Source organism: Brachycentrus maculatus, unplaced genomic scaffold (genome assembly GCF_059751285.1).
Source record: "Brachycentrus maculatus isolate JH-2025_06_01 unplaced genomic scaffold, ASM5975128v1 h1tg000242l, whole genome shotgun sequence".
Classification (NCBI taxonomy): domain Eukaryota; kingdom Metazoa; phylum Arthropoda; class Insecta; order Trichoptera; family Brachycentridae; genus Brachycentrus; species Brachycentrus maculatus.
This window is the reverse complement of record NW_028280993.1, coordinates 1,376,099-1,398,456: the sequence shown is the minus strand read 5'-3', so window position 1 is coordinate 1,398,456 and position 22,358 is coordinate 1,376,099. Positions and strand designations below refer to the sequence as shown.

At 32.0% G+C, this 22,358-nt stretch overlaps 1 protein-coding gene across 1 annotated transcript in view; it reads right to left on the bottom strand.

Annotated features, from left to right (window-relative positions):
• Positions 1–22,358, bottom strand: part of LOC148306423 (uncharacterized) — a 79,441-nt gene that overhangs the window by 5,339 nt on the left and 51,744 nt on the right. Inside the window, exon 3 of the mRNA XM_088265072.1 lies at positions 15,853–15,965. Within this exon, the coding sequence (XP_088121198.1) occupies positions 15,853–15,965 (113 nt within the window). The remainder of the gene's footprint in view (positions 1–15,852; positions 15,966–22,358) is intronic.

Sequence of the window (22,358 nt, the reverse complement as noted above, 5' to 3'; positions counted from 1 at the left end):
TGGTGAGATGAAAAGAAGCTTTTTATTGAGCAGAAACTCTTTTATTAGTATGTGAGGTCCGAATCCTGGATTATAATTACATACATGAGAAACGCCAGAAAATTTTTGCTTATAATTTGACCAGTTAATTTTTTACAACATTTTCAGTGTGTCCAAATACTTGTTCACAAATCTGGATTATCTCCAATTATGGGAGTTATTTTACATATTATCCGTAGACTTACTTATTTTTTTATCATTCTTCTTCATCTTTGATGAGATGTTAAAAAAAATAATATGAAAAATAGCTCCCATAATTGGAGATAATTCAGATTTGAGAACAAGTATTTGGACCCAATAAAAATTTGCAATTATGTTTTTTATGAAATAAATATATCCATAATTTATAAAATAAATACCCTATTTAAAATGAACAAACGTCGTCAGTTTCAACAAGATGTGACTATAAGAAATATGCAAATTAACTTGTTTGATAAAATTAAGATAACGTAACAGTATATTTAGCAACATCAGGCGGTTAGCAGAACCCGGTATGATATGCTAATATCCGCTGGTATTGCTTTTAACTGTCTAAAGTATGAAGCGGAACGTCGAAACAGACTAAATAGGGGAGGGTTTCAGGATAATACTGAATGGTAGCAGTCAGTTGCAGTTTGCACACAGTACACTCGGAACTTGCATACTAAATTGTGAAATCAGGAGGACTCCGACGTGCATAAACTTCTAATATTTTAATGCATGCAGATAAATTCCACAATCTTTTCATAAATTAATGAGTTAACCCTCTCGTACATTTTTTTAAATAAGAAAAATCTCGTAAGGGGAATTCATGCAGATAATTAGACACAAAAGAAAAATATTAATATTTAATTTTAAGTCAAAAATCTTGGGGTACTTTATATATTTGTGGAATTCATGCAGAAAGTTAGACACAAAAAAAAAAATTTAATATGAAGTCAATATTTTTAGGATATTTTATTTATTTTTAGAAAATCACTAAAACTGACATACAAAACTGTAAATAATCTCATAATTTTTTGTTTAAAGGTCATATAAGAGTTTCCTAGTATATGGAAGTTAAGCATGGAGTTGGCAATAGAATGATGGGAGTTGATTGAATGTAGTCGAAATGCGATCTCTTAGGCTTATGTGCGATAAAATGATGTATGAAAGATGTTTGAATCGTGAAATAAGGAACGAATGCAAGCTTAGATAAGCATTATAGATGAAATCAGGAAAGATGTGTTGAGATGGTTTGGATATGTGGAATGAATGAGTGAGGAAAGAAAAGCATAAATAATATATGAGGCGAATGTACAATAGATGGAAATAGGAGCCGAAGAAGACCAATTAAGTAGTTCAAATTGATAACAGTCTTCTTAGACAGTAGTAAGGTCAGGAGTCAAAATACTCGGCGGGTATGTATGAAAAGATGCATGAATGTGGGAGAGGCGAAGATTGTTTGCAAAAACAGAGTAGTGTGGTATTCTATTCTCTCTGTCAATCCCCGCGGGGAAGCTACATGATGGTTAATACGTTTTTATTCTCTTCTAAAGTAACCTAGTTGTTTTCATTACACTTGTATGTATTTGGACTCCCTGGAGATCGACCCGTAACAACTTGTACGGTAGACAAACTCGCTAACTGTAAAGGTGGTCTAACACTTTACCAAAACAAATATAAATTAGACGTCACTTCTTTAACCCTTGACTACGGGACTTCGTATTTTAAAATGAGATTATCGTAAAATTTACGACGATAAGAAAAACTCAAATTTTACCAAAATATTTTAAAATAAGTGTAACATGTTTTTTGAAAACTTTATGTAAAATTTTCTTCTGTGCGTGTCATGTCAAGTCCCCTTGATGTCGAATATCACTTGAAAGTAATTGTCCTTGTCTTGAGCAGCCCTAAATAGCGCCTCGAAGGTTCTGATCCCCGTCCAATGTCGTATATTCCGGAGCCAGGAGATCTGCCTTCTGCCCACACCTCGTCGACTGTATTTTGCCTTTTATGATTAGGTGCAATAGCTCGTACTTCTCTCCTCTTAGCACATGCCCTAAATAGGATGCCTTCTGGACCTCGATATCAATCAGCAACTGTCTCCCTGCTCTTGCTCTTTGGAGCTCATTTGCGTTGCTGACCATATCGGTCCATGGAATCCGTAGCATTGTACGATTGCCTCTAACCGGTTCAAAGTGCTGATCTTGAGGGTTCACGATTCAGATTATAAAATACGATCATAAAATATTGGTAAAAATTCAGATATATGCTAGTTGTCACAAAATTCTTTACATGTGTTGCTTCGGTGATCCCAAATTGAATGTCTGACGTTTACGAATTTTTATATCACGAATGTCCCGTAAAGCTGAGTTAAAGGAAATACGGAGCATGAACAAATTGTTACAATCCAGTAAGAAACAACAGTGTTAGTATTGTGTCACTTATGTGATATTTGTAACCATGCCTCTTTGTGTATTTCTTTGTAAGATTTTTTCATTATTTATATACGTTACCATTAAATGATACCGTGACAAGGAAATTGCTGGGTTAGTTTTGTGTTAAGTGTCATAACAACTCAGAATATCATTTATATGTTTATCTTATCTATGAATGGTGGAGTTGGCAAAAGAAGGATGAAATTAGACTGAATGCAGTCAAATTGCAATCACTCAAACGAATGTGCAGAAAACGATGAACAATAGATGTTCGAATGGTGAAATAAGGAAAAAATGCAAATGTGAGATAAGCATTATCGATAAAAATTAAGATAAAAGAAAGATGTGTTGAGATGGTTTGGACATGTGGAAGGAACGATTGAGGAAAGACCGATAAAAAAATTATGAAGCGAATGTCGTTAAGAAAGAAGCAAGATAAGACCGAGAAAAACTTGGCATGATCACATATGTCAAATACTTGTACGAATAAGGAGATTCATGAATGTGGAAGAAGCGAAGAATATTTGCAAAGATAGAGTGGTGTGGCGATCTTTTCTCTCGGCCTACCCCTGCGGCGAAGCAGCGTAATGGATAGTTAGTTAGTTCTAATCTTTGTCATACGTGTTATTATATAGTATAATAAAACAAGTGTTTTATGTCCGTCGTAAATTTTACGAATCTCCTGTAATCTATGGTTAAATTAAGTTACTTATGCTTAATTAAAACACAAAGTAAACCTCAGCGAAAAAAGTTTAGTTTTGTTCCTCAGCTATCTGGATTTCGCTTAGTCTCTGTTTGCCTTAACTAGAGTTCCTTCCTCCGATTTAATTCCAGACCATTTACGACCCGTGACGTTTTTACACGGTTCTGTGGGATGAGTTTTAAATCGCAACCTTCAGCAGATGTTTCAAGTTGTATGGAAAACTTGGCTACCCTATAACTTTGCCAGATAATTACTGGAGAAAAGTTGTACGTGGATTGGGAGGAGACCCGGAGATAATGAAGAAGTTGATCTGTTGAAGTGCATTTACAGAAAACTGCTTTATCGAGTTGGCTAAAAAGTTTAGTGATTTACACACATTGTAATATGTATGTTATTCTTAAGGAAGATGCGTTTTGTATAGGAATGTGCAGAAATAAATGCAGACTCGTCACTTATATTCTTTGCTTTCTTCAAGCCAATACAATAATGAGTGTAATAAAAGAAAAAGAGACCAACTAAAATATTATATACAACATTTTTAGTGTGTCCAAATACTTGTTCACAAAATCTGGATTATCTCCAATTACAGGAGTTATTTTTATATTATTTTTTGACATCTCATCAAAGATGAAGAAGAATATGGAAGTCTGGGCATTTACGGGGCTGACGACCGTCTTAACCGACTTAAACCAACCTATGACGAATTTGTAAGCCCTGTTATTACCAAGAAATTCATCTTCATCTTTGTTGAGATGTCCACATTAGGAGATTTAAGGATTTGAACAAAAGAATATCCAACATATCGTAGTCATACAGGAGAAAGTGACCAAGTGCATTGTTTAACAAAAACGTGATCATTGACTATTTGACATCTTACTAGCTTAATATTGCCCTGAAAAAATCCCAAAGGATTTTAAACCTGTAAGTATAATAAATTGACTTGTTAAAAGTGACTTACTGAATTGGTGTTTATGTTCTTGCCAAGCAAAAGAGACTTTAATGGCCCTCCTGAACATTTTACGTTTTGGTAGTTGGTCACTTTCTCCTGTACGACTACGATATGTTTAATACATGTCAGGTAAAATACGTTTTCCATTGAGGGCTAGGTAAGAATCCAAATAAAATATAAAACGTAAACATAACGAAACCGGTAGTCACGAATAGGATAAAATAACAACTGTGTATTTTTTTCCACATGAATTTTATTTGACCAGTAACTGAGTTTCGTCGTACCCGACATCATCAGACTGGTCTAGTTGAAACCCGGTTGCTGGTCAAATAAAATTCATGTGCATAAAATTACATAGTTGTTATTTTATTATATAAAATATATAAAACTTTAACTAAATAAACTTCCAATCAAATAAAGTAAACATCCAGACTTCCATTTGAGATGTCGAAATCAAAAAGGTAATTGAAAATGTTTCATTCTTCTGTGCGACGAAAATGCATATTCTTTCTATGCTAACCATGATCGGACGAATGCAGTAGAGCAAGGACTTCACACCCCTAGATAGGGGAAGATTTGCATACTACATATATCTTCCCGGGCACGTATAGGTACATCTAGTACCTACACCCTGCGCTCCTGATCTCTTAAACTTCTCACAGAAGACAATGCAATATTATTTAAGAGAAACTTTCCATTATTACACTAGCGTGATAAATGTATATTTTATTCTGAATAATAACAAAAGTTATATAATTTATATTTGAATCGCTAACTTTGTGATTTTCCATTTTATAATTAAAATGTTACTTTGTTTTAAAATCATTATAAATATTTTATTATAACTTAATTATAATGTGTACCGGTTTCGAAGCTAACCGCTTCTTTATCAACACTGATTAATAGTATTAATCAATCTTGATAAAGAAGCGGTTAACTTCGAAACCGGTAGACATTATAATTAAGTTATAAAAATATTTATGGTGATATTAAAACAAAGTTACATTTTAATTATATAAACAAAAGTTCTTTATATTTTTTCTCTTTCTTTTTTTTACACACAAACAAAGATGCATATAAAAATAACATACTCTAGGTCCGCCTCCGTAGTGTAACAATTTTCTATCATTATTCTTTTAACCCTAATCGGTACTAATGGTGCATAGGGCGCTGCATCATATCGACGCAGAGTTACATTGATCGTTAATTGCAAGAAGGCACGGTGATCAGTCCTGCGCTTCAGGCGAGAGAGTGAAAATTATTTATATTTATTTTAACACCCCCTGGATATCGAACCCGAGACCTCCAGCATGACAGCCGAACTTTTATTATAATATAGCACGGAAAAACTTAGTGAGGGGACATTATTGTAATTTATAACTAAGATATGATAAAAGTTTAATAAAAATTATGGTATGATAAAAAAACTATGGTAAAACTAAAAATTAATAAAAATTATGGAATGATAAAAAAAATATTAAATTCACAATATTCATAATATTTTTAAAACACCATCCATTCTCAAAGCGGTCACCGCACGCCTCTTATATATAACATATGTTGATATATCGATAAAAATCTCGTTACAGAATTCAGTTATACAAAATTTCATTGTTTGAGTTCCAGATTAATCCTTTGTTTTGAAAGTTTTGGGTCCTAGTGATCAAATTAAACATTCAGAAGATATGAACACGAGTGTAAAGTTTCACATCGACTTCACTTGAACCCTTCCTCCGCCTTTCTAGATACAGCATCCTTCCCGCCTGGCCAGAGTAAGTGATCTGGAAGGTTTTGGAACACCCATACACGCGAAATCACTTTTGCGTAATACATTGTTCGATCGTGTTTCTAGAACAGTCTACGTCGTAAGAACTAACAGTTTTGGTATTATATACCCAGATATTAAAACATTATATGTTGATAGTATCATTCAAATAAGAACAAAGTCGGGTTGTGGTCACGTGGTTAGTGTCGCGGACTCTTTGAGTCAAAGTTTCTCGGTTCGAACCCACTCTACCACAATTTGATACGTATTTCTATAATAATAATAAGCCGTTTAGTCTTACAGAAATAGTATGAAATTGAGGTATTTTTGTAAATGATAAAAAACATTCGTTGTTCAGTTTGAGTAATACAACTTATAAACTCAACTTCGCGACTACCGGTTTCAGAAATTAACATTCCATCATCAGGTTAACTGTAGACTAAAATGGTTATTCTGAAACCGGTATTTGTGTCTTATTGCACAAAGTGAACGATCAATGATGAGGAGAGTGTTATATTACCAAACCATAAAGTTAATAATGCTTTTGATATACAAACTAACATATGCATTTGTATGTATGTAGGTATGTATGCATACATCAGGAGAGCTCAGTTACTATTTTAAGAAAAGATGCTGATTAATAAATAAAATATGGAGGATAACACAAAAGATACCTAGAATTGCCTACAATTTTCACCCATGAATTACATGAAATTATAGTAACTTTAAACATAAAGAGTGAATCCTATCACGAGTAGGCATAGGCTATGAAACTTCAAAAGTTGAAGCCTGAGTAGGGTCACTTGGACGTTAGGTTATTAAAAAAAATATACAAAAGACAGCACGCGTTTAAAACATAATGACAGTTTTAAGGCAGTCTTAATAATTAAGATTGAATCCCCTGTATTTTATTTATCCTTTGTAGTTGATTACCTGTCTCTTTTGTATTTTATGAACAGTATCATCAGATATTTATTGTAACTGCAGACAGTTGGTAGAGTTCCATATTGAATTGTTGGGTAATATTTTCAAAATAAAACAAGGTTTTTGTTGGATTGAATTCTACATTGGTTTATGTATATTATCGCGCTTCGTCTCAAAGAGTGTTTAATAATGTCCTAAGAAGACGAAACGCGTCACGTATTAAGTTATACATAAATAAATGTAGAATTTAATCCAACAAAAACCTTGTTTTATTTTGGATATATTACCCAAGTATCATTAGATTCGTTTGTCTGATCCGTAGTATTGTGGTTAGCGCGTTTGGTTATCGTAATGGTGGTCTTATATATACATATGTCATTTATTTATTTTAAATATGCTTCTTATGCCTATTTATTTTACCTGTTTAATTTTTTTTATATTTTGCCATGTATTAATATTAGTTTTGGTTATTTAAAAAATATCTTTTTTGTTACTTTATCATTTGTGTTTCAGTCTTGTTAACCTTAATCCCATGTCCCAAAATAAGAAATTACTCATCGGAAATATTATATGTATATATGATTTATCGCTCACTCCTTTCAAGAACGTCATAAATCAAAAATCGACAATTTTCAGTTGTGCATGTTTTCGGAATGCCCAGAAAATGTACTATATCTAAGCAAAAGAGGCATATTTTAAAGTTAATATTTACCCGCTACAGGGCAGAAATGTTGTTTTTGCATTTTGAAGAAAAGGTATTGTTTTATTATTTTTTTAAATAAACTAAATATTTTTCAAATGGAGAAAAAACCTTCAGGTTTTACCTAAAAAGATCTGTGACATAGTAAAAAGTTCAATAAGTAGCTTGATATTTATTTTTAATACATTGTGTTATATTTTTTAACTTTAAAAACGTTCTGCTGAAAAATCAAGTTTTTTTTATTTATGACGTTCTTGAAAGGAGTGAGCGTTATGTATGTAATATGTTTTGAAATAAATAAATAAAAAAATACATAAATGTATATGTCTATGTATTTATTTCGTTTACTAAAGACTTAAATTTAATGATATTTTAAGAACCCAAGGACAAACTTCTGGAAGAGCAGTTAATAGGACTTTTAGTTTTTTATTCATGTAAAAATAAATAAGGAAATACATCCCGTTTTGATAATATCTTAGCAACCATTTATGTCAGAAGAGGTGCTGGAATATTCAAGGATTAGGTCTGTTTTATTAATTCCGTAATGTACTGCATCTGCCACGTCCAAATAAACTAGCAAGACCTCCTTAAAATATTTGAAACAACCCATTTCTGTCAAGGGTGTCTGAAAACTAGGAACGTTAAAGTAAGAACAGCAATATTTCAGATTGTCTACGCTCCACACACGACATCTAGTGAGGATAGTAGTACAGAATACATGCTGTAATCACACTTTATGGTATACGAGTATACAGCCTTCATTAGACGATGCAATCTAACAGCAAAAAATGCTACAAAATGTTGTCAAAAGCCATGATTTTTATCTTATAATATTTTGATAAAAGGTATTGAAACTATTGGATTCATGTAAATAATATTCTGATTAATCGTGTTTTTATCTATAAAAAATCCATGTTTGTTTGTATTATATGTAATATAAATATAAAGCATCCGAAAGTGACAATTTGAAAACTTGACATTTAAAAGGCATACGCCATTTTAATTTGTACTGTCATTCAAAAGTCATAGAAGAAATTTTCAAAATAGAAGCGTTGTTGTAAATGAAGCCACCTATTATAAAGTACCTACGTATTATAAGGTACCTAATGGAATATATTTAAATTTTAACGGAATATTTAGGGCGGGTTGTATAGCATTAGTAATAGTTAAAAATCAGTAGTACTTTATAGTACCTACCTAAATTTTATTGAAAAAGTATTTTTTTTTCCATACAACAAAGACTTCATTTTTATACACAGCGGAGTCCTATAAATAAAGAATGAAATTGACATAAGAAGGATGAAAATAGACTGAATGCGATCCTTTAGACAAATGTGCTGTAAAACAATAATGAAAGTTGTTTAAGTAGCGAAATAAAGCCAAATACAATAGCTCGCCAATATACATGCCTTTTATATTTTTTTAGTTAAATATTTTACACTGTATTTAGAATGATACCGAATAATGGTTCATAAATATTGTTTATCCACTTAAATGGCAACATTTTCTTAAACCAGCCTATGACAGGTCATAAGCCCTATAAATGTACAGACTTTAATTTTTTTACATTCATATTTTTTTACAAAAATATTTGTAATATTAGTATATAACCAGTGAGTGAGTCGTTATGTACTATGAGTTTCGGTGAGTGGTTTTATACTAATATCACTATCTTTTTTTTTAAAGGATATAAAATTAAAAATGACTAACCACAAAGTCAATGCTTTAAATATTAATAATATTGAGAATATTTCATTTCTTTCTTCATCTACGTTAAGATATTTAAATAATTTACATTTTCTTTGGTTCAGGATAGAGAAATAAGAAGAAATATATCAAAGCATCTCATCTTCCTCCTTTCCCCCCTCGCTAGTAACTTCCCACTCACTACATACTCGTAGTACCATGCACCCTTTACGTAAATATTCATACAACCCACAAAGAAATATATTCCACCCCTTCATAGAACATTTGGAGACATGTGGAAATGTAAACTCAAAAGGGCTTCAACTCATTACTATGTTCTTTCTTATTTATTTTGAATGTCACTTTTTAGATTAAAATATTCATATAAAAAATCATGTTGTCCATTTTTGTATAAAACCCATAAAGGGATACAAATATATTTCCTACTGAGTTATCACAGTAGAAATATTAAATATTTACTTGGTAAATACAATTTTTTCCTAAAATATTTTGTGACACGTGTTTCTATGCATTCCGCACCATTTGTCGGTTTGTGGTCCCGTGGTTAGTGTCGCAGACTCTTAAGTCAGAGTTTCTCGGTTCGAACCCGCTCTACCACAATGTGATACCTATTTCTAATAATGAGCCGCTTAGGCTAACAGAAATAGTATGAAATTGAAATATTTGTGTAAACAATAAAAATAAAGATATATCTCTTTAAAAAAAAAACATCGTATGTGTAGCTAAATCTAAATTTTAGTGTAGAAGTTTGAAGAGGGGGTAGGAGCTGTTTATTATTATTTGTTTTTTATCACTGGGAATATAGACAATATAGTGTATGCTTTAGACAGAAATAGTAGAAATAGTGGTTTTAACCAAGTAAAACTTAACTTAAAAATGAATGTATATTATCATGAAGTGACTGCCGAATCAATTAATGAAATTTAAATATCGTTCCTAGGAAATAAAATAAAGAGTTCACGCATTTGTGGAAACCTGGGTGTAACAGGCATCAATAGAAAGCAGAGGAAAGGCAATTGAAATGGTATAGGTAAATAGAACGCAGTTAACCTGAGCATATTGTGAATCAGGCAATCACCTCGGATCTTCCTCGAAAAACACCTAGAGGAAGAACAAAAAACTCTTGGATGCTGCAGAGAGAAAGCGTGATTCGAAGGTACGGCGTGGGTGACGTTACCCATGACAGACCTACAACCTGAGAACGAGGAGAGCTGACCCCTACAGTCTACAAAGGCGATTAGTTGGGATGAAGCCAGGAAAAAGAAGAAGATTATTTAGATTAAAATATTCATACACTAAAGGTCAAGATCTGATATACGCGTCAGTACATATTGTTTTGCAATCCTTAGTGCATGTTAATCCTCAGGTTGACCAAAAAACGCATGTGATTAATATTTTGTGTGGTTTTAAGTGTGTGAATACTGCTATGGTAGTGTTCGCATGCTGGTGTAGGGATTGTCCTAACGAAGAGACGGGTACGTCTCGAATCCGGTAGATTAAAATCGTAGTGAGTGGTTATATACTAACATTACTAACATTTTGTATGAAATATCATATATTATTTAAGATACTCGCGAATTTTCGAGAGATTTAGGCCAGTATGGTCTTCCATCTCCAATATTAAAGTGACATTTCACCCCCCTTTCTTATGAAAGTAATATTCAGCTTTTAGGCTTCGAGCGCTCACGATCATTCACCCCCTGCCTCCTCTGCCTAGTACCTATTGCATGTAGATTCAGCACCTACCAACTACCAACTCCCTTACCTCGGGTTGCGTACCGCTGTACTGTTATTCCTTGCACTGTACCGATACTGAACACGAGATGTGGGGTCATTTCGCGCTCCGAGTACACCACACCTGGTACTAGAATCGAAAGCTACGTGATAAATGCAGACTCTTAAGAACGTAAATTGCAGTTCCCAACTATTTGTAATGTCTACTGCCTTTCAAAACCTGCAGAGTTTTCAAATATTGACTGATAGCTATTTTTTTTATTAATTATTATTATTGGCTAGTATTTTTTCTTATTTGGATGCCGAATACTCTAGGTCTACCTCATATTCCACCTCAGGGATTAAGGTAAGTCTAGGGCGCAGATAAGCAAGGTTCTCAGTCCAAATATGGACCCTATCGATGGAGAATTCCCCTAAATATTCATAAAAGCTGGTTGTAGATTTAATATTTCGTTAAATATTTAATGAGATGTCAAAAAGTCAGGGTAAATGCAAAGGCAATTGGGATGGTACGGGCATAGCAAGCAGAGAACCTGGATATATTGTATACCAGGCAATCGCCATAAATCATCCTCGAAAGACATCTAGAGGAAGACCAAAAAATTCACGGATGCTACCGAAAGATAACATTCAAATGCATGGCCTAGGTGACGTTGTCCATGATAGAAGGACTTACAACCTGAGAAAAGAAGAGCTGAGAAAAAACGATAAGTTGGGATAGAGCTAGGAAAAAAAGAAGACTTCTCAGATTGAAATATTCATACACTAAAGGCCGAGGTCTTACATGTACGTCAGTGCATGTTGGTTCTCGGGTCGTAAGTCATAAGTTGGGATGGAGCCAGAAAGAAGAAGAATAACTGTTGCTTTTTGACATAAATTCGTACCGCAGATTGTAGCTGAACTCTATTTGAACTCTTACTTGAAGAGGAATTACACTCCTGGTAACAATCTCGATACTAACACTTTTTTTTTCATTTTGATATTCCTAAATTACCATCACACTTTCATATATGGGCAGAATCACAACGCGCAAACGATGAACATTTGTCATTTCGTACAGTCGCGATGTGCGAATCCGAAGCTATACATATAAAATATCACTTGCAGTGATGGTATTGGATCATTTATATAAATGCGCCGTTTTTTCAGTTTGTCAACCAAAAATGCAGCGAGGGTTTAAATCGTGCAATTTATAAACATAATCCTTCATAAATCTGCAGCGTGTGCATTGATTTATTTTTATTGGTGCATTTCAAAAAGTATTAAATCCTTCGAACATTGAAATACTTTCATAAAAAAAATTCAAATATTTCTTTTTATTTCTCCTATCAGTTGATTTCAATATTTCTTTAAAATTTCATCAAATTTCATTCAGCAGTCAATAGTAGAAAAATTTATCTATTTTGAATTTAAGTTTTACTTGGTAAATACCACTATTTCTTAAAATCGATTGTAACACGTTTTTCGATGCATTCCGCATCATTTTTAAAAACTGTATGTCTAAATTTTAAAATTGTTCCACTGTTCTCACTGATGAAAATTTATTAATATAATAAATGTTGCATTTGATAAAAAATAAAACAAAATAATTAAACAAATAAATAAAAATAAGAAACATCTGCTACCCCCTCTTCATCCTTCAACGTCCCAAGGACACAACTATAAAATTTTGACCACATACGTTGTTTGAAATGATGAGGAATACATCGACACGGAATACAGAAACACGTGTCACAATAGTTTTTAAGAAATAGTAATAAATAAATAAGGCCCAATATACAATAAATCGCATATTAATTTTCTCTAACCCGAGGTAACAATTGGCGTAATTGAATTTTTTCTTAAAACACCGATTTTGTATGAAAAAAAAAATATTTGAAATTAAAAAATGGTTTTGAAAAGGGAGTAATTGAAAGGAAAGGATTTTAAAAAAATATAAAATATAAGAATAATTTTTCACAATAAAATCGAAATCCAATATTTTTTTAATTAGCGTGAATAGACGTCCAGCATTCAGCTCAGTCGAACGCATTGTGATTAGAACGCCCGAGATCTCGGTGTTAAATTTTTAAAAAATATTTTAAAGTGTACCCATACAATAAAAATACAAATGATTACCTTTGGTAATTTAATTTTGAAAATATATAAAATAAAACGAAAAAGCAATCTAATCGCAAAATTCGATAAAACAAATTATTGTAGATAATATGAATCTTTGTATTTTTTCTTAGGGAGTAAAACGAAATTCGTTTAACGTTGTTATATACCTCTCAAAGTTACCGTTAGAGGGGGTAACAAAATTTTCCAAAAATAATTTTCGATTGTTAATCCCTCCCTTACAGTGAACAGGGGCGCAGGGGCACAGGGGCGCAGTCGGGTGGAGAATATGATTTGGAGATTTTAGATTGATTCGATTTTTCAGCAATTTTCAAGATTTCTTCCGCTTCCTTTGCGGGATGGGCTTTTAGAAACGGAAGTGATTGAAAATTGGGGTAGCGAAATGAGGTTCCACGAGCCAATCTTACAAATATTAATCTTTATATATATATTTTTATCCTCTTAACACGTTTACAGCAACCCTTGTTGTAGTATTTTACGAATATATCACTATATGAATTATCTAAAATTATTACTACCCATTACATTATTTGAAAGTCTACAAAGGCTAAAACTGAAATAAACCTATATTTTAAATAAAATGTAACTTTGTTTTAAAATCTCTTTAAATATTTTACTTTAACTTAATTATAATGTCTACCGGTTTCGAAGCTAGCCGCTTCTTTGTCAAGACTGATTAATACTGAGTATTAATCAGTCTTGATAAAGAAGCGGTTAGCTTCGAAACTGGTAGACATTATAATTTAGTTAAAAGTGATTTTAAAACAAAATTACATTTTAATTATAAAATAGAAAATCACAAAGTCGGTGCCTCAAATATAAATTATACTACTTATTTAATTTTCAGTTTTGGCCTTTATGGACTAAAACTTTATGGAAAATGACGATTTATTATAAATATAAAATTAAATCACTTGTTAAAGATCAGTTTTGGGATTACCTATGTAAACACGACTAGTTTCGAGAAGTATACATGTTCTCATCGACTGTTGATGAGGACATCTGTGCTTCTCGAAACTAGTCGTGGTTACTCGTATTCTATCGAATGCGTAAACCCTTAAGTGGTTTTTATAAGTGTTTTTTTAACTTTATTTAAATTTTATAATTTATCATATATCATAGATTTTTTCAATTAGATTAATATATTTTGTAATTTATTTATTTCAGTCTAACTGGTATATTTTAACTTTAGCGTATAAATTTTGCTGAACAAACATGTTGAAAACGAAGTTTTCCTTTAAAATTGATAATTTTAGCGGGAATCAATAGTTATGGACCCACAAGAAAGTACGATGTAATTGTTTCTTTTTTCTCAACCGTTGCTACTTTTTACAACATAAAATTGCATTTCATATTCAGAATTTTAAAAAAAAAACACTTGTTAATACAGCCTGATATAGTAATTTGAAAATTTATCTGGAAAAAAGATTAACGATCTCTGACAACTATGTCTCTATTCATGAGGTTCAATGAGCAACAATTTCGGAGAAGGATGAAAAACCCTTTCCCATTCATAACACCTGAAAAGGCTTTACTTACGTTCTATCATCTCTATTGAGGATATATATTACTTTACTGACGAAACTTTTTCTGCTTGGACAACTATCGAATATCATGTATTGAACCATTCGAAATAACAACTCAAAGTTGAAAATAATTTACTGAAGGACAACGATAAGGCACTTCTAACGTTGCAATTTTCCATTTTATAACTTAAAACATTATAATCTTAAAAAATCAATAAAAAAAACTTTTTTAATTTGATTAAAAGCTAAATTAAATTAAATAGTTTATTTATCAGGGCTAATTAATAGAGTTTATTAATGTAAACACTACTAGTTAACCTGTAGTGTGTATTTTTACCTGTTGATGAGAACATCTAACTATAGATGTTCTCATCAACAGGTAAAAATACACACTGTTTCATGTGTTGATGTTAACATATAGCTCACTCTTTTCAACAACGTCATAAATCAAAAAACTTGATTTTTCAGGAGAACGTTTTTAAAGTTTAAAAATATAATACAATGTATTAAAAATAAATATCAAGCCACTTTTTGAACTTTTTATTATGCAACAGATCTTTTTAGTTAAAACTGGAAGGTTTTTTTCTCCATTTGAAAAATATTTAGTATATTTAAAAATAATAATAAAACAATACCTTTTCTTCAAAATGCAAAAACAAAACTTTCTGCCCTGTAGCGGGTAAATATTTAGTTAAAAATATTAATCTTTTGCTGGGATATAGTAATTTTCTGAGCATTCCAAAAACATACACAACTAAAAATTTACGATTTTTGATTTATGACGTTCTTGAAAGGAGTGAGCGATATGTAGTTCTCAAAACACGTGATTACATCAATTAATACACACAAAAGTGGTCTCAGACAAGTATTTTTTTTATTTATTTATACACATCATTTTGTTGAAAAAAATTACATGTTTTATAGTATACGTACAATATTTATAGTTTGTAATATGTTTTCTGTTTGCTTTTTATACCGTTTTCATTATAAAATTAGTGATACAATTGTAGTTTTAGATAATAAACATTATTTTTTCATTGTAAGATTTTAATTGAACTCAATTTAGGACCCAATGCTCGAGTCGCAGTTTATCGGGGCTTTATAATTCGTTTTTCTAATTATTTTATGTATCTTAATAAAAAAAATAACCCTGTCATTTGTATTTCCCCAGATATTGTCGAGAATTGTAAAAATCGAACCTTGAACGAATAAAAATGGACGAAAATTATGTGTGCAGTGAGGAAAAGAAATGGTTTTGCCAATCAATTTTATGTTTGTTTAAACTTACCTGTAATCTAGCGGATAGTCGTCTCCCAGGTCCTCAGGAAACTGGTCCATAGTGGGGTTAGAGCATAGCTCACTCAGCATCACATCCAGTTCCGTCGACAATGAGTTCAGTAACTAGAAAAGAACAGGATTTTTTTTATAAAATAAAGTTATTATAAAATATTTTTATTAATATTCACATCTCAAAAAAGATAATGGAAAATTTGAAGGTCTGGATATTTACGCGGCGTATCATAGGCTGGCGTAAGTGATTACTTTACAGACGTAACATACACCATTCTACTCATGATTGACAACCACCCAACAATTTTTTTTTCATTTATGTGTGTATTCATTCATTCAAACCCTTATGCGCACCCCAATGGTGCATAAGGCACTGCATCATATAAACGCAGTGTAATCTTGATTAAGGACACATGAAGGAAAGGTGATCAGCCCTCCGCCTCCGGTACCAGTCCAAGGTAATTTTGATTAAATATTAGAGTGAAAAAATCACTCAAATTTATTTGACCCCCCCTAGGAATCGAACCCGGGACCTCCAGTACGGTAGCCGAGCGTGCTAACCATTACACTACGGAGGCGGATGCCTGTATATATATATATATATATATATATATATATATATATATATATATATATATATACATATGTATATATATATATATATATATATATATATATATATATATATATATATATATATATATATATATATATATACATATGTATATATATATATATATATATATATATATATTACATACACCTCACATCTATGGTGCACGGGGTACTGCATCGCATTGACGCAGTGTTATCTTGATTTTATTTTTTTTTACATAAAGGAAAGGTGATCAATCCAGCGCGTGTAGATATCACTAAAGGATAGTAGTAAAACAATTTTAGACGGAAAATGACTTATTTTTTAGTATGACCCATCTCTCCTAGCAATCAAATCTGGAGTGTTTAAACAACAAATCGAATCGATTCGATTTTTTTATGTTAATTTTCCTTGTTAGTTCTTGGAGTACGTAAAATAAAAAAAAATTACAGGTGTATATGCTTTTGCATATACACCTGTTAATCAAATATCAAATCGGCCATATTATAACGTCGTTATACACACACACTGCAAGTTAAATTGTGTATGGGATATGAGCTTCAGTAAGTTTGTGCCTATTTCCTGGAAAGAAAAAAGTCTTCATGGTCGAAAGAATGTAATTACATTTTGACGTGTTCCAGGTTATCTTATTTTTTCAACACATATAAAAACATAAGCGTGTGTATACGTATTGCATTAGCTGTATATCCAGATACAAGGAAAAGTTTCGTACACGTAAAGAGATACTAGGTGTATCATAGCAAAAATCATTTAAAATATTTTGAATGAATATCGTGTTAAAATTTAATCTTGTAACGAAGTGTCCATACAAAGGTTGATTCTTACTTTCTGTATCCTAACCACGTCCAGTTAAAACAATATTATTCTAGTAAATTATGGTAACTCTGTATCACATGTGCTAAAAATCAATGCAAGCACAGCTTGTTTCGTTACAAACTAATTGTATTTACAACATTTTGAGTGTGTCCAAATACTAGATACTAAATAAATCTCACCAATAGATGTCTCTAGTGAAGTTCTAGTGATTCAAGAACGAGGTTTCTAAATTGGTTCATATATAAAGAACTTCCAAGAATTTAAGTAGTGTGGTTGTCAATAATGGGTAGAATTGGTGAATGTTACACGTGTGTAAAGTGATCACTTAAACTAGCCGATGACGGTCGTCAGACCCGTAAATGCCCAGACTTCCATATTCTTCTTCATCTTTGATGAGTTGTCAAAAAATAATTAATGTATTTAAATTTGGAAAAATCACAATATTGGTGTACATTGTCTATTCTTTGGTTTGTTAATAAAACTTTTTCATGGTTAAAAAAAATTATAAAACAAATACGTATATGTTTTAAAAAATATTCATTTGAATTAAAGTTAAAAGTTTATTTAAAATAAAACGAAACAAAGGTTTTTTTAAAACCTAAAATAAAATTGTATAAATATGAAATAGTTTTCCTTAAACTAGAAAAAAGAAACAAAATTCTTTATATTCCATTTTATCTTAATTATTGTTATTATAACTGTTTTATTTTATTTTATAAACCTTAGAATAAATGAACGAATATATTTCTTAACATTAAAAGAAATCTAAAAACCAATTAATAAGGGTATTTCCAGAAAAATAAAACTGCTTTGTTTTTTAATCTTTTCACATATTTATTAAGAACCAACTAGTTTTGGCAACAGCCTGTTGTCCTGTTCAAGTTTTGTTTTATTTCTCCAAAATATATAACAATGATCCACAAAGTTATATTCTTTAAATGCTTTAAATATTCAAAATACATTTATGAATTTCAAAGGACAGTAAAGGGGTGCATGATATGGTATTTCAGTCCGAGCCTACAATAATCTAAAACTCAACCGGACTGCCAATTATAAATAAATATTTTTTAAGTAAATAAAATAAAGGCTATGCTATGTAGGCATCTTGTATACGTTTGTTTTATAGAATTAAACACCATATGTATGCATATGTACTAATAGGAACTATAGGCATACCAGAAGTTAACAATGCGTAAAATTCCCGGACTGGGTAATTATTTATCAGCCCAGGACACGCGCGAGACTGAATCACCTATTGTTAGGAGTTACAGGATGTGTTACAGGGTGATAAGAAATTACGAAATTAAGGATGAAGTAAATTTTTTATATAACTTGTTCACAAATCGTGATTTTCTCCAATTAGGAGTTATTTTTGTATATTATCAACGTAGATGAAAAAAAATATGGAAGTCTGGGCATTTACGGGGCTTTCGACCGTCATAGGCTGGTTTAAGTAATTACTCTACACACGTGAAACATTCAACAATTCTACCAACGATTGACAACCACACCACTAAAATTCTTTTTTTTTTAAGTGAAATATTTGTGTTTTTACTATTTACACAAATATTTCAATTTCATAATTTTTCTGTGAGCCTAAGTGGCTCATTATTAGAAATATGTATCCACTTGCGGTAGAGGGGTTCGAACCGAGAAACTCTGACTTAAGTGTCCGCGACACTAACCGCGGGACCACAACCCGACACGAACTTCAATATATACTTAGTATATGTATGCATTCGAAACATGGTGCTTGAATTCACTAGAATTTTACTGGAGACATCTATGGTTATAAAAAATAAGAGATTTTACTCTTTTACTGTGTTCACTGAACAGGTTTGTCGTATCATATATTTGTATAACATGAAATCCGCCACTTTAACATTAATTTTTAACATTAATTTTTAACATTAATTTTTAACATTAATTTTTTTTCAATTCAACATTACCTCAAAGCAAATGCAACGTCCAGAATTTCCCATATTGATCCAAATGAAATTTCGTTGGTTTTCCATTTTGTGCACAATATAACCTATTCACTTCGGCGACCTTCCTAGTATCTTAATTATACATCACTCACCATTTTTTATTTAATGCATTACCCACATGTTTACAATTCTGTAAAATAAATAAGACTTTTTTATAATTAACAAAAAAAATACAATAAAATTTAAATTTTCTTTGAAATAAATTTACGATTTAAAAAAAAAAGAGTTTTTGAATGGTAAGGAGTTGATTTTTTTTCTGTTTGTACTCTATTTTAAAAAATGCAGTCGCTTACTGAATTGTATGTGTGAAAATTCTCCCTTTAATAGCATTTTTCATATGTTTATCTTATATAATAGAGGCATTATTATATTTGAGCTGGTTTAAACTTGATAGTGAATGCAGCTAAATTCTGTGAATTTTCTGCAAACTGTAATTCGATTTGAACTCGTTTGGTTAGCGGAACCGGAATGTGATTCACTGCGCTGTAAATAGCTGATAAAGCACTCTGCGTTCCCACATACAGAAACCTTCGGAGACGCCTACATTAACGACTTTTGCTTTTATCTAAAAACGTTAAAACCCGTTGCAATATTTAAATTCACAAAAATAAATTAACAATTTTTTAAAAATATTTTATCACTATATAAAATTTTACTAGCAAAAAAAAAACCCAGTCCCAAAGTCATTCAAGATGCGATTTCTTAGAAAAATATGCGGCAAAACGATGTACGATACATGTTCGAATGGTGAAACAAGGAAGGAATGCCAAGCTGAGTTAAGCATTATCGATAAAATTAAGAAAGGCGGGTTAATGTGGTTTGGACATGTGGAACCAATGGATGAGGAAAAAACGGTAAAAAAAAAATTATGAGGCGAAAGTAGTTAGAAAAAGGACCAGAGGAAGACTGAAAAAAACTTGGTACGATCAGGTATCTGAAATACTAAAGCGGTCAGGTTAGAAGTCAAAACAATCGGCGGGTATGTATGAGGAGATGCATGAACGTGGAAGGGGTGAAGAATGTTTGCAGAGACAATGTGGAGTAGCGTTCTATTCTCTCTGCCTACCCCTGCGGGGAAGCCGCGTGTTGGTTGGTTAGTTAGTAAGTTTTGTGTGGGACCCATCATGACATATGGGATCGAATGCAGAGCGGACATCGCAGTAACAAAAAACGCACGAGTGTCAAAAATGAATACTCTAAGGAGCATATCTGGCAATAATCTACGAGGTAGAATAAGGAACACCAGGATAAGAGAAATATGCGAGATGGAAGATGTCGTTAGGTGGGGAAGGCGACGCAGAAGATAATGGTATGCGCATGTGAGGATAATGGAACCATTCATACTCCCCCACATTGCACTGCAGGGCCAACCTCAAGGTAGACGACTGCCGGGCAGACCACCAAAGAGATGGATTGACAGCTGGGAATCGACATCGCAGAAGGCTTAATCCCCCTTAAAAACAGGCCACAAGGCCTACACCACGGAGAAGAAAAAGAAGAATATACTTTTTTCTTGGTCAATACCAATATTTGTTAAAATACATTGTACACGTGTTTCGAAGCATTCGGCATCATTATCGAACACCGTGTTTGATAATGATGCGGAATGCATCGAAACACGTGTCACAATAGATTTAAGAATTATTGGAATTTACCAAGTAAAAATTTCAATGATTAAAAATGGCGGGAAATGTCATTATTGGTAATATTTGTATTTTTAATGTAATTAATTTATATTTTATCACTGATGCATTGTATAAATGAATAAGCGTACAAAACTTTGTAATTGCAATAAGTTATAAAGCACTCGCGAATATCCAAGTTCACTTTGAACAAAATATTTACTAACTGAAATATTCAACACACACAAGTCTGTACAAAAATGGGGTTTGAACTTTGGAACATTTCAAAAGGGCCGAATTAGGGATTTAAAAAAAAACAGTAATAAAACCAATGTATGGAGTTGAGGCATGGAGCAAAATAAGTATGAATGTAAACTAAATGCAGTGGAAATGCAACTTCTCGAATGTGCGGCAAAACGATGTATGATAGATGTTCGAATGGTGATATAAGGAAAGAATTCAAGTTTGATATGAGCATTATGGATCAAATAAAATAAGATGTGATGAGATAGTTTGGACATGTGGAGTGAACAAGTAAGGAAAGAACGGTACAAAAAAATTGAGGCTAATTTAATTGGTAATAGGAGCAAGGGAAAACCGAGAACTTTGTATGATCAATTACGTCAAATACTTTGGGCGTGATCAGGTCATGAGTCAGAATAATCAACGGGTATGTATGAGGAGATGCACGAATGTGGAAGAGGTGAAGATAAGAAAGTATATCCGTCTCTTCCACATTCGTCCATCTCACATACCCGCCGATTATCCCTACTCCTGACCTGACCATATCAACCAAACTTTTCCTCGGTTATCCTCTGCTTCTATTTCCAACTACATTCGCCTCATAAATTCCTTTTACTACTTTTTTCTTCACTCCTTCGATTCACATACCCAAACCATCTCAACACACCTTTTCTAATTTTACCGATAAAGTTTATCTCAGCCATGCATTTTTTTCCTTTTATCACATCTATTATACATCGTTCTGCCGCACATTCGTCTGAGAGAACGCATGTCAGATGCCTTCAGTCTGCTTTAATCCTGGATCACAACTCTCTCAACACAGATTTAAACAAAACATCATTAGTATTAAAATTGTTTTCAATTTTAACTTTACATTACTTTAGTTGTAGGTACTTTAGCACATAAGTATTTTTCGGTATGTAAGTATTTCGTCTCACAACACAGGTTATGCTTAAAGAACCAACATGCAGATAAACTGTATGCTTATATTTATATTTAAGAAACATATAAAGAAAAAAATATCTATAAGTAAAATGTAACTTTGTTTTCAAATCACTATAAATTTACGGATAGATTTATAGTGATTTTAAAACAAAGTTACATTTTAATTATAAAATGGAAAATCACAAAGTTAGTGCTTCAAATATAAATTATAAATAAATATCTCCTGAACGCCGAATGCAGCCCTGGTTTGACGCTTCGTTGGACTCCCTAGCGG